The sequence below is a fragment of the Populus alba genome, chromosome 8 (genome assembly GCF_005239225.2).
Source record: "Populus alba chromosome 8, ASM523922v2, whole genome shotgun sequence".
Taxonomy (NCBI): domain Eukaryota; kingdom Viridiplantae; phylum Streptophyta; class Magnoliopsida; order Malpighiales; family Salicaceae; genus Populus; species Populus alba.
The window spans coordinates 18947529-18961991 of NC_133291.1; the positions used below are offsets into that span (position 1 = coordinate 18947529).

At 33.8% G+C, this 14463-nt stretch overlaps 1 protein-coding gene across 1 annotated transcript; it reads right to left on the reverse strand.

Moving 5' to 3' along the window:
* Positions 1–2504: 2504 nt before the first annotated feature.
* On the reverse strand, positions 2505–4480 carry LOC118056996 (cytochrome P450 726A27). Its single transcript, XM_035069449.2, has 2 exons — positions 3513–4480; positions 2505–3240 (listed from the first exon to the last, which is right to left on the reverse strand). The coding sequence occupies exons 1-2, from the start codon at positions 4404–4406 to the stop codon at positions 2632–2634; spliced, it is 1503 nt and encodes a 500-aa protein (XP_034925340.1). The 5' UTR covers positions 4407–4480; the 3' UTR covers positions 2505–2631.
* Between the last annotated feature and the right edge of the window lie 9983 nt (positions 4481–14463).

The window sequence follows — 14463 nt, forward strand, 5'->3', positions numbered from 1 at the left end:
AGCAAATGGGTAAGTCCTACCCAAGTTGTACCCAAAAAGTTTGGATTCACTGTGATAACAAATGAGAAAAATGAGTTAATTCCATCTAGGATTGTTACTGGTTGGTGCATGTGCATTGACTATAGAAAACTTAATTCAATGACTAAAAAAGATCATTTCCCTTTACCTTTCATGGATCAAATCCTAGAAAGAGTTGCAGGTCATGAATTTTATTGTTTTCTAGATGGCTATTTAGGTTACAATCAAATTGAAATTACATTGGAAGATCAAGAGAAGACTACTTTCACATGTCCATTTGGTACTTTTGCATATCGAAGGATGCCTTTTGGATTATGTAATGCACCAACCACGTTTCAAAGATGCATGCTTAGCATATTCAGCGATATGGTTGAACATTTTCTTAAGATTTTTATGGATGATTTTTCTATTTTTGGTGATTCATTTGATGATTGTTTGACTAATTTAGAAAAGGTTTTAAGCAGGTGTGAAGAGAAGAATCTTGTACTGAATTGGGAAAAATGTCACTTTATGGTAACAAACGACATTGTACTTGGTCACATTATTTTATCGAAAGGAATTGAGGTTGACAAATCTAAAATCGAGTTAATTACCAACTTACCAACACCAAAATCTGTTAAAGATGTTAGATCATTCTTAGGACATGCTGGCTTTTACAGAAGGTTCATCAAAGATTTTAGTGTCATATCTAAGCCCTTGAGTAACCTTCTAACAAAGGATAATATTTTTGAATGGACTGAACATTGTGAATAAGCCTTTGTTAAACTTAAAAACTTGTTTATTTCTGCTCCTGTCATTCAACCGCCTGATTGGTCATTACCTTTTGAAATAATGTGTGACGCTAGTGATTATGTCGTGGGTACTATCTTGAAACAAAGAAAAGATAAGAAACCTTATGTGATTTACTATGCAAGTAAAACTTTAAATATATAATTTTAACAAATAGCATAATAATGTTGATTATGAAAAGGAAAACATAAAAAAATGAAATTTAATTAAATAATTTATCATATATTTAACAACCACATTTACACTAGAGAGGTGTCATGGGTTTTTTAATAGTTTTTCTGTATTGTCCACTGCAACCAAACACTTTTTTATACCCAAGACGGATACAGTTTATCATTTTGTCTCCAATTGATGCACTGCAACCAAACACGATTTGTCTCCAATTTTTATCTCTCCTCTAATTTTTTTTCTTGTCCATCATCTCTTATAGTTGAAGATGGGTCACGACAACCAAATGCTATCTAAAAGACTATTTTTGTATAAAACTCATAAAATATATAAAGGACACGGGTCAGCCGTGAATAAAAGGAGCCGTGCACTTGAGGTCTTGGCCTAGCGGTGGAAGAGGCTTGTTCCCTTCCTCTGCACCAAGGTTCAAACCTCACTGTACACGCTTGTCACTCCTGTGGTACCTTACATGCTCACTGGGTTTGCAGGATGTTCAGTAGGCCGTGGGATTAGTCGTGGTGCGTGCAAGCTGGCCCGGACACCCACATAAATAATAAAAAAAGAAGCTAGGGTAATGGCACACATAAATCAAAATGGCCGAGGAAAATTCCAAAACTTTTAAATATGTTTTATACAATGTTCCTCTAAAACTAAAAGAATTTTTAACTGACGTTAAATTTTTTCATCCTCATACCATTTAAAATTAATTTATATATTTAGTAATTTTTTATACAATGATTCTCTTAAAAATAAAAAGATTTTTTAATTTGATTCGTTGAATTTTTCAACTTTAGTTCATATACATGAATTTGAAATTTTAATATCACGTTTGTTCTTTGTGTTTGGTCTTTATATTCTTTATTTTGTAGCCTTTCAACTTTATAATTTTCTTATAAATAAAAAAAAAAGGAGAAAAATGGCATATAAGTGAATTTTCTCCTAGAAAAATTTTGTCCCCTTGAACTACATGTAAGACACAATGAATTATTCTGAGGCAGACTGCATAAATTTTTATCCTATATTTTATTAACAAGATCAAAGTTAAGTCATATGCTGACTAAAAAGTCAAACATTTTGACTAAATCCGAGAGTGTACGTTTTAGCTTAGTTTTGACTTTTTTTGTTAAAATGGTGGTATTGATTAAATAATAATAATAAAAAAAAAGGTTTAGACATACCGATGCATTTAATTAGGTTAAGTAATACTTTGCTTTTCTCTTAAATAAGAGATTATGGAACGGTGTTTCTTTCATTTGCTTAAAAAAAGAGGTGGAGGCTGTGCCAATAAACAAAGTGGTTGTGATTCTAACATTTTGTGATACCAATGCTGGCGTAAATAGTGCCTGTGACATTCACCTGCCTAAAAAAATATAAAAATAGTATTTTAATACCATATGCATTCTAATACCATATGGGACACAGGTGTCACATGTTGAATGTAATATGATATATTTTTTATGATTTCAAAATCTTATTATAATAATTAAAAACACATCTTTTTATAAGATATATTTATTAAAAACTATATGCTGTCACAAGAACATTACGCTTTTAAATTAAAAGCTACATAAAGAAAAGGTGCGTTTTATTTAAAGACAATAAGATATTCATAATTCCTAGTGGAATAACACATGGACAATTGATTCCACGGAGAAATTAAGGACGGCGCGGGATGGGGACTACTATAAGATCATGTTTTCTTCTCATTGTGGAAGCGAAAATCTCTTGCATGTCAAAAGCTTCCGGCGTTGCTCCATTTGCAAGTTTCCAATCAAAATGGTATAACAGCTGCGCAAGAGTAAACTCGACGGTGGCCATACCAAACAGCATTCCTGGGCACATTCTCCTTCCAGCACCAAATGGGACGAGTTCAAAGTTGGCACCTTTATAATCAACGGAACTATGTAGGAATCTCTCAGGATAGAATTTCTCAGGTTCAGTCCAGTATTTAGGATCCCTTCCAATAGCCCATGCATTAACCATTACTTTAGTCTTAGCTTCTATGGTATATCCATTAACTTGACAAGTCTTACTGCATGCTCTGGGAATGAAAGCTCCGGGAGGATGTAATCTCAAAGATTCTTTGATAACCAGCTTCATGAAATTTAAATTGTCAACAATTGTTTCATCAACGTTCTCAAAGCTGTTGAAGACCTGCCTCACTTCCTTTTGTGCCTTTTCCATTACACTTGGGTTTTTCATCAATTCTGAAATTATCCATTCCAAAACCGTTGTTGATGTTTCACTCCCACCAGTATAGATCTCCTGAAATTAAGAAGACTACGTACTGAGTAAGGTTCATATTATTTGACCTTCTTGTATGTGAAATTTGATTAGTATTAACAAAGGGGATAGATTTGATGCTAGCACCTATATACAGACATAAATTGAAAAACTGATGCCTGGCCTGTATACCTTACGTTAGACAATCTGTAGATTGAATCACGATATGTACAGAGATTGATTTGTGCAACTTTAGACGTGCGTGTAGATATTATTATATATATGAAAAGTGAAGCATGCATATGTTTACTAACCAGGATAATTGATTTGATGCTATCTGTTGAAATTTCAAAGCTTCTATCATCTTGGAGATTCAGAAGCACATCCAGAATATTATCCTCCTCTTCATTTTCACCTGTCTTCTTCTCTACCCTCTGGGCTCTACGTTCATTTATAATGTCTTGAAGCATCTGATCTGCTTCTTCTTGCAACGTTCGGAGACTAGACCTAAACTGACTGATCATGCGTAACAATCTAGAGGAAGGGAATATATCTACAACATTTATACCTGCTACTGCCCTTGTCACTTGTTCAACAACGTGTAACAGTGCAGCTTGGTTTTTGTATTTCGTACCAATGCTTGATCTTGAAGTGATGACATTTGACAAATCCAAAAGCATTTTCCTAATGTCAATTGGTGAACCTGCTTTCGAACGGATGGATCTGATTAAGTTCGATACCTCTTCTTCCCTTACTGATTTGAATGAGCGTACACGTTTTGCGCTAAATAGCTCCAATACGCAAATTTTTCGCATTTGTCTCCAATGGTCTCCATATTGTGCAAACGTAAGGCCCTGGCCATTATAAAGCATGATTTGTGAAACTAGGAGGTCAGGTCTTTCAGCAAAATTGATATCGTTGAACACATCTTTTGCTACTTCTGGTGAAGAAATAATAACAGTATTAACTTCTCCAATCTTAAGTTGCATGATTGGTCCGTATTTCTTCGCCCAGTGTGCACAGAGACGATGGGGTACAGTTACAGAGGCAGCTAGCTGATGAATGTTTCCGATGATGGGTAATCCCCGTGGTCCTGGAGGTGGTTTACAACTTGAGTCATGGCCTTTTGATTTCTTCCGTAATCTCAATACAGCGAGGACAAAGAGAAGGAAGGCCAGGAGAAGGGGGATTTGCTGCTGCATGATCATGAGAAGGGATGGGAATATTTGGTAATGAAAATGTAATCGAAGTGGTGTGGCTATATATTTCAACAATTTGATATATCACAAGTTTTTATAACAGTGTGCATCCACAGGGTTTCAATTTTTATCACAATTAGCTATCATCAACAAATTGTTTTTGTACTTTTGGAAGCAAAATCCAGGATGACTTGGAATCATGCGGATATCAAGTGGACGAGTAGGAACAAATTAAAAAGCTGAATGGTATATACAAGATTCCTCTGTTTTTTGTTTGTTTTTCTTTTTTTGTTTTTCTTTTTGGTATGACAGGTATGCATGATTAATTAATGACCGAAAATAAAAGTTACTTCACTTATTTATCTTTATCATCAAGTGTCTATATCCTTCATCAAGGAATTATGTGGATACCACATGGGCCGATAAAAAAAATAGCATTTGCAATATTTTTTGTTTGTTTTTTAGTACCGCATATTTGCAAGATTAATTAACGATGAGGACGAAAATTAGTCTTTATAGTTAAGTATCGAATTCCACTATTAAGGGACCATGGGCAAGTAAGAAAAAAATGACTACGACGAAAGTTACTTCTAGTGTTTGTCTCTGTCGTCAAGTGCCCAATTCCTTCATCAAGGGATCATGTGGATGTCACGTGGGCGATTGAGTATGAAAAAAAGGAAAATGATTTTTTAAACAAAATAATTATACTACATTTCCATACAACTGATTTGGCGTGCATCTATTGATTAACTATGAGATCTACGAATGTAATTAATTGATTAAACTTGCCAGAAAAAAATAATGACACATCAGTTTGTATAAAAAAAAATTATGATTTGTTTGTTGGTATAACATTACTTAGGAAAAAATGGCATATATGCAAGACGTTTTTGTTTTTTGGTACAGCTCATATGCAATATTAATTAATGATTAGGATGAAAGTTAATATGTTTGTTTTTATCCTTTTTTTTTACTTCCGATAAATCGGGAGATTTTATTAATACGAGAAGAATCTCAAAATCTACCGATATAACAGGGAAGCACTTAAAATAAAATAAAAATAAAAACCCCTAAGACTCTGACAAGAAAAGGAGAAAAAAAGCTGCCTAGTTTTTACAAGAAAGATAGAAAAAAGGAAACGGCAAAGCCAAAAATACACCATGTGGAATAGAAAAAAGCCAAGCCAAAATCCAAGGATTTTGGTAGCAACTGTAGAATGAACGACAGGGATTAATTACAAATTTGGAAATTAGCGATGGTTTTAACAACGGTTTTTTTCTCTATCAGCAACGGTATCAGCAATGGTTTCAGCAACGGTAAAAAAACCTTTGCTAATTAGCTTTTTGAAAAACTGTCAGCAACGGCTTTTTGAAAAACTGTTGCTAATTACTATTATGAAATATGATTGAGACCGTTGCTGATTACTGTTTAACCTTTGCTGAAACAGATGCTAAATATTGTTCCTTGTGTCGCTGAACCCATCGCTAGCTGCGGTAAACCGTCACTAAAACCGTTCCTAGCCACGTTAAACCATCGCTAAACGGTTGCTGAAACCGTTGCTGACACCGTTGCTGATAAAAAAAATAAAAAAACGTTGCTAATACCGTTACTATTTTCCGGGTTTATTTTATTTTATTTTATTTTATTTTTGTTGATTCCTCCTTTTTTTTTTTCAGCATTAGTTTCCCAAATCCCATTCCTACTTTTTTTCAGCATTAGTTTCCCAAATCCCATTCCTACTTGCAGCAACTAATCTCAGATCTCAACGAAGTCAAATTAAACATTAAATCTCAATAATTCCATTCATAAATTTGTACACAAACACTTATAAATACAATTTCATTTAATTTGTTCACATTAAAAGACATTCATTCAACACAAATAATGTGCTAAGTTGGAAATAAAATTCAAGGATTAATGATTAAAGACCCTTATCTTGGCGGTCCTCATCTGAATCTTGAGGCGGCTGCGAGTTTGGTAAAGAAAAGCCTTTACGCCGCAAGATGTCCTCAAGATGGTCCTCGAAACTGTTGAATCTGGAGTCCATGAATTGAGCATGATCTCTAAGCTCTTTCTGGAGCGTCATGATCTCAGTAGGTGCTGGCTCATTACTGCGCTACCACCTCTTGAATCTACTGCTGTGAAATGGTCGGCGCAGGCTGCGAGAAGAATGGACCGCCAAAGGAAGCAGCCTGCTTCTTGAGGTGCTTTTGGTATTTATAAATATAAACGGAAATATCAATAAAATATTTTTATCCGTAAATTTTCAATAAAAATATTCTCTCGATATACACTAAGAGAATTATAATAATAAAATAATTAAAATAAAGTATAAAAAACGATGACGCGTTATTTATACCAACGGAATTACCGACGGAATCGTTGGTAAATTATGAACATTGTTCATCATATCAATTATAAAAAGAATCACTAACAGAAAATTCTATTGGTATTTTTCAGAGAGCTTTGGAACTGTTCACTTCTGAATTGCACTATTAATTACTGTTCTTTACAGACAAAATCACCGACTGATTGAAAAGTCGTCAGTGATATTTGGTGGTTTTCTGGAAAATTTTGATTAAATTAAAAATTTAAATTTAAATTTAAATTAAATTAACAAACAAAATTATTGACAAAATGATTAAAAATATTAATATTTTATTATCTCTCAGTAAAACGTCACAATAAAAAGTCTAGAATCCTTAATTTCATAATAGACGGGTTCCTTTCTTCTTCTTCTTCTTCCTCATATGTAAAAAACATCAATATTCATTTCTTTCCTCAACTCCTTCTCTTCTCCTCCATGCTCAGGTATGTATTCTTCTTCTTTTCTTTATTTTTTCTTCTCAATATTTTTTAATTAATATACTTTATGATTTTGTTTTTTTTTTTCTCTTCTTAGTTTCACTTGCAATCACAGTAAAGTAAGATTTGTTTTTCTTCTTTTTTCATGTATTTTTTCACTATATTTGTTATTTTATTTTATTTTTAATTGTTTTTGTTCTTAATAATTGTATGAATATTGTTGTAGGATTTTTTTTCATATGAGATTAATTTTTAGTTGATTTATTTATATGATTTTAAAATTTTTAGCAATCGCAACTTCATTTTCTTCATATGAATTTTTTTAGTTGAATTTATTTTTTCTTGTTATTTATTTGTTGCAAAATTGTTTGAGTTGATTTTCTTCTTCTTTTTTTCCAAGCGTTTTAAGTATTATAAAGTGTTGATTTATATTAATTTAATTATTTTATAGTTTTGTAAAATAGATTTATAAAAAATATTTTTAAATAATTACTGATAGAATTACATACGGTATTTTTCTTAGGGAAATACCGACAGAACGAAGGGGATAATTTTTTTTTTGCACACTTTTTTTGTTAATAAATTTATTAGTAATAATATTTTTTATTATTAATGAACAAAAAATTATCAATGAAAGAATTACCACCATATCATTTCTATCAATGATTTCATCTGTTATTATTGTCCTTCATAGTCATCCAAAGGACATCGGAATCAACCGATGGATGCTCCTCGACATTGGGCCCTTGTGCCTCGTTCATGGCGTTCTTAAGAGTAGACTATCAAAACAATTAATCAAGTTAAGCAATTGAAAATAAAATGCATGGTTAACCATCTTGCCACAAACAAAATTAAGTTTCACAAACCACATATGCAGTAGCAGTAGGATTGATTGCCTGCTATAAAGAGCTCCCTTTCCTACAAGTGTGGGTTGTAAACCCGAGTGAAGCTTGGTTTCACTCCGGCCTTCAACTTCTGCATGAATTCATTTTTTAAATTACATATGAAATATCATGTTAAATACATTGATTATTGGTAATTCAGATGAATACTTCACTTACTAGTTGATTCTGGTGCTGGGTTATGGAGATCAAACCTCTAGCATAGGTAGTAGGGGCCCCTGCATCTGAGGAGTCGTTATAGTGCCTGTTTTGCCAATTTTTCTCTCTAATCTTCTCATAGTCATGTCCAAACCACCGATCACACATCTCCTCCCACACCTTCCAATCCATCCAGCTAGGCTTCGATTTCTTCCAATTGGAAGGACTATCGCGGTTGTGCAAATCCCTTGTTTGCTTCCGCAGGAAGCCCATGTAAGTGCGAAAGCGCTCGGTGAAGTGGCGGTCCCAAGCTCGCCTAAGACTCAGTACGATTGCGTCATCATGTTCAAATGACTCTTGTGAACATGAAGGACATGAAGGAAGGACCTATCACATTAATGAAAGGATTAATTGATGAGTTTAAATACTGAAATTGAAAGGATAAAGAAATGGCCAAACTTAGAAAAGAGATGTTAGTGCAGTTCAAACTAGAACACTGTTTGGTAATTGGATCATATCTAGAGCTGTAGATCTCTAATTTAGGTCTACTATATATGGATGGAAAGTTAAGACATAGGCCTACAACTTTCATGAAGTCTAAGATTTAAAAATGTTGTTTTCAAGTCAAAATTATAGCAACAATGTCGAAGTCCGAATCTATCCTACAGCCTAGACATTGTTTAGTGTTCAGCCTATATCTCGAGTTCTAGAAGTCCAAATGATCTCAATTTTTTTTTTCTTTGGAAAGATGAGACAATTTCCTAGAACTTTCATGAGTAAAGTTGGTTCAAATTTTGATGTTAGCAATGACGTTTTGTTTAGACAAGAAGATAAGGATTTTCACCAAGTCAAGAGTTAGCCACTCACTCAACAATTAGTCATCAAATCAACAGTTCCAAATTTTGGCCTATAAAAGAAGACATTTACTATGTATTTAGGCATCTTGGTTGTTCAGATCAAGATCATGCTCTTTATTTCTTTCTTTATATTTCTGTAATGTTTAAGTTTTATTTCATGTTATATTTTCCTTAATATCTTGTTTATGCTTTTCATTTCATTTACTATACTTATGTTCTTATGTTGTTTATTTATGTTTATCTTCTTCATTATGTTTATCAAGATTATGTTCTTGCTCTCTCTCTTTATGTTCTTGTAATGCTTAAGTTTTGCTTTCATTAACCTCTTGTTTATGCTTTTCATTTCCTTTCCCTTACTTAGTTAACTTATATCTTATTTATATTCTTATCTTATTTATTTATGTTTCTCTCTTTCATTATGTTTAGTTAAGTTTATTATGTCAAGGTGAAAATGTTACACTAATAGTGTAAGAACAAGTATAGTATAAACTCAAAATGGACTTTAATGTTTGATACTAACATGTTTTATATTTGTTATCTTGTTCATTCTTAATACTTTGTTTGTTAAATAGTTAATCTAGATTTGTGTTGTATAGCACTTGGTACAACAAATACTTGGCACTTTCATAGCCCAACCAAATAGTATAACCGACACCTATGCTAAGAAAGGAACTTGATTTGTTGTTAATATAAGTTATAATCATAAATACCTTACAACATATACAAGTATTAGCATTATTCGAATAAGATAACTAATGTAATCATGTTAACAATTTATAATCCGATTGGAACCTTCTTTGTGTGTGGTTTCCAGTTGAGTAATAAAAAGAGTTTATATTATACCATTAGTGGATCCTCTAACTTTGACATTTGTTTTTATCATTATTTAATCCTCACATTAATCTTACATCTCAAAGTCCTCTTTAACTTATTATTATTATTATTATTATTTATAATTTATATAGTTAACCTCCATGTGATTCGACCCCGGTCTTACGAGATTATTTATTACTTCGACACTCCTACATTTGAGAGAAGACATCAATCTTTTGGTTATGTCAAGTTTTTGGCACCGTTGCTGGGGAGGTAAATTTCTGTACAAATTATAAATTTTATTATATTTTTCTCCTTTCACTTTTCTTTTATCCAACTTTTATTTCTTGTGTTTTGTCTCTTTTTCTTTTTCTTTTCTTCTTTTTATTCTTTTCCTACACGTGCATGAAAGTTTGGTCACCTACATTAAATGATAAACTTTGTAGAGTATCCTCATCTTCTTTAGAAAACATGGCTGAAGAGGATAATCAGTCGCTTTGTAATGAGAATAATGAGAATAATCGGGTTAGAACACATAAAGACTACATGAATCCAACAAGAACAATTGTGCGATCATGTATATAGATCTAGAAAATCCATACTTGCATTTGGGAGAATTTGAAGAAGTTTGTAACACTTATAATGACTCAAATTGTAGCATAAACACCATCAAATTAAAGCTTTTTTCCTTTTTCTTTAAAAGATAAAGCTAAAACATGGCTACAAAATTTGAGACCATGATCCATTTGTGCTTGGGATGAAATGCAACAACAATTTTTAAAGAAGTTTTTTTCATCTCACAAAACAAACTCTTTTAACCCAAGGTAGTAAGATACGGTTCAGCCCTGTGATACGACCCAAGTAAGGTCAGATTCGGATTTTGGCGTAAAAAGCGCAACAATCCAGGTTTACGACAACAGTCATAATTCTCAATCCGACCGTTGGATCGGGCTAATATTTTATGTGGATCGGGTTAAAATTGCAGGTCAATCGGAGTTCGGTAAGGCACCCCAATACTGGTCAACAGAGGTTGTACGGATTTTGTTATTTACTTCCATTTGACTTGTGGACTTCCTATTTGATTAGGATTCTTTTCCTCCAAGGATGTGGGAGCTGGTTTTGGGAATTTCCTAGTTCCACAAGGATCTTTAATGAGTTGCAATATAATCTCCTAGTGTGGCAAGGATTCATTAATGTTTCAGAATCCTTTTCTTATAAGGATTCCTTATTCATCCTAGCTACACAAGGAAAGAAGGGCTGGTGGTATTTAATGACAAGTTACTTATTTTTATTATTTTCTTTAATGCTTGGGCTTAATTAAAACTTTGTTTTGAGCTAGGGTCCAAGGCTTGTTTGGATCAGGTTATGGGCTTTTCAGTTTAGGGTTTTGGGCCAGTTTTGAGTGGACCTCATATAAGTCCACATAAGGGGTCCATTAGGGTTAACTTTTCAAGAACTATTTAAACTCATGTAAGCCACAATTTCGGCAGCTTTGATGATTATTATTCTGAATTTTTCAGTTTTAACGTGTGAGAGTGATTCTTGCATTCTTCAGTTCTTGAACGAACTGAATCTGACTTATCGAAGATTAACTGGCTTCGTGACGTCATTCTACTCATTCCAATAGTGTTGGTGCCTTGGGGCAGGTTTCCATTGTGTCGCACTCATATCAGACCTATTTCGGCTTTCCGGGATCGGATCTCAATCTTGATTGTGGGTTGCGTGACCACGTGATCATGAGGTTCGCATTAGTTGGTATCAGAGCTAGGCTCCAAAACAACGTCATATCATTCTGTTATTTTTGTTTTTTTTTTTTAGTGTCCCTTAAGTTTTTCGGTGTTTGCATCCATCTTCTTGTTCTTCGTGTCTGTGTCATCTAAGCAAAAAAAAAAAAAAATTTATATTTCATCTTGTTACTATCTCTAATCATATCAGTTTGTTAAAAAGAAAAAAAAAATCAGAAAGAAATAGAGAAAAGAGTGATTAGTTGAAATTTGAAGTATCATTCAATTTTTGCCGCAAAAACACAAATCTTGGTGAACCATAAGCAAACCACCTCGGAATCTATTTAAACTTCATATTCAGTCTATTGGGGGTGGGATCGCATGATATATCAAAGTTGGGCTTATTCTGATATTATTTGCTTGAGGTTTTAATTCGAGTTTCAATTCTGCTGCAAAACACTACTCTTAGTGAACCCTAGGTAAAACACCTTGGAATCTATTGAAACTTCATATTCTGAGTATTGGGTATGCGATTGCACCATATATTAAATTTGGGCATATTTTGATTCTGGCTTCTGGAGGTTTTAATTGGAGGATCAATTCTGCCGCAAACTGATCATACAAGGAGTTTGGGTACCTAGAAATAACAGAACGACCTATAAATTGATTTTTGGTGATTTCATAGTATTGTAATAATACAAATTAAATTCGAGGTCATTTGGATATCGGTTTCTTTAGGTTTCCCGAATTAGGTCTTGTTTTGTCGTAACGGGTCTGTTTGGTGTTATCTTTCAAAACTTGTTTTTTTTTTTTTTTTCTGTTGATTTCGTTCCTGCCATTATACTATCATCATATTTTGATATTTGGCTGTTGTTTGAGTCATTTTCATCACCCTCGCATTAGTTTGTTTTTCGATAAGTTCTGGTCCAAACAAAAGTCAGATTTGTATTCTCGAGTCTAAATCAATGTTCTTCATGCTATAAACTCTATTCTTGTCGTCGTCTTCTTGTTTTTTTCCCCTATCTGTGTCATGTATTCACTAAGGGAGAGGGAACAGAGGAGGATTGTAGATCAACGATGCGAAATACTAAGCCATGGTTTGGGGGTTCTAGAACGAGAAGTTGATAAGTGTAGAAGATTATTCTATGATCTTGAAGCTTCATGGGAAAAAGAGGTACAACGCCAAAAGGATGAAAGACGAAGGAGAGTAGCTGTGGTTATCATTCAAAAGTATGCACGCAAGTGGTTAGTACGGCGTGCTTATTTGAAATTCTTGTCAGTCACTATTTCTATACAGTGTTGTTGGAGAAAGGTGTTAGCAATAAGGGGATTCCGAAGGCTTAAACAAGAGGCTACAGAAGTCACCATTAATGCTATTCAAGATTCGAGGGTGAATCTTCTTGAAGAGGGAGGGAATGATACGGTTCAGCCCTGTGATACGACCCAAGTAAGGTCAGATTCGGATTTTGGCGTAAAAAGCGCAACAATCCAGGTTTACGGCAACAGTCATAATTCTCAATCCGACCGTTGGATCGGGCTAATATTTTATGTGGATCGGGTTAAAATTGCAGGTCAATCGGAGTTCGGTAAGGCACCCCAATACTGGTCAACAGAGGTTGTACGGATTTTGTTATTTACTTCCATTTGACTTGTGGACTTCCTATTTGATTAGGATTCTTTTCCTCCAAGGATGTGGGAGCTGGTTTTGGGAATTTTCCTAGTTCCACAAGGATCTTTAATGAGTTGCAATATAATCTCCTAGTGTGGCAAGGATTCATTAATGTTTCAGAATCCTTTTCTTATAAGGATTCCTTATTCATCCTAGCTACACAAGGAAAGAAGGGCTGGTGGTATTTAATGACAAGTTACTTATTTTTATTATTTTCTTTAATGCTTGGCTTAATTAAAACTTTGTTTTGAGCTAGGGTCCAAGGCTTGTTTGGATCAGGTTATGGGCTTTTCAGTTTAGGGTTTTGGGCCAGTTTTGAGTGGACCTCATATAAGTCCACATAAGGGGTCCATTAGGGTTAACTTTTCAAGAACTATTTAAACTCATGTAAGCCACAATTTCGGCAGCTTTGATGATTATTATTCTGAATTTTTCAGTTTTAACGTGTGAGAGTGATTCTTGCATTCTTCAATTCTTGAACGAACTGAATCTGACTTATCGAAGATTAGCTGGCTTCGTGACGTCATTCTACTCATTCCAATAGTGTTGGTGCCTTGGGGCAGGTTTCCATTGTGTCGCACTCATATCAGACCTATTTCGGCTTTCCGGGATCGGATCTCAATCTTGATTGTGGGTTGCGTGACCACGTGATCATGAGGTTCGCATTAGTTGGTATCAGAGCTAGGCTCCAAAACAAGGTCATATCATTCTGTTATTTTCGTTTTTTTTTTTAGTGTCCCTTAAGTTTTTCGGTGTTTGCATCCATCTTCTTGTTCTTCGTGTCTGTGTCATCTAAGCAAAAAAAAAAAAAAAAATTTATATTTCATCTTGTTACTATCTCTAATCATATCAGTTTGTTAAAAAGAAAAAAAAAATCAGAAAGAAATAGAGAAAAGAGTGATTAGTTGAAATTTGAAGTATCATTCAATTTTTGCCGCAAAAACACAAATCTTGGTGAACCATAAGAAAACCACCTCGGAATCTATTTAAACTTCATATTCAGTCTATTGGGGGTGGGATCGCAAGATATATCAAAGTTGGGCTTATTCTGATATTATTTGCTTGAGGTTTTAATTCGAGTTTCAATTCTGCTGCAAAACACTACTCTTAGTGAACCCTAGGTAAAACACCTTGGAATCTATTGAAACTTCATATTCT

What these genes read in the sequence shown, in the direction of transcription:
- LOC118056996 (XM_035069449.2), bottom strand. Translation starts at nt 4,406, where the DNA reads ATGATCATGCAGCAGCAAATCCCCCTTCTCCTGGCCTTCCTTCTCTTT. An exon ending in GCATCAAATCAATTATCCTG is followed by an intron (nt 3,241 to 3,512) that starts GTTAGTAAACAT and finishes TCTTAATTTCAG; the next exon opens with GAGATCTATACTGGTGGGAG.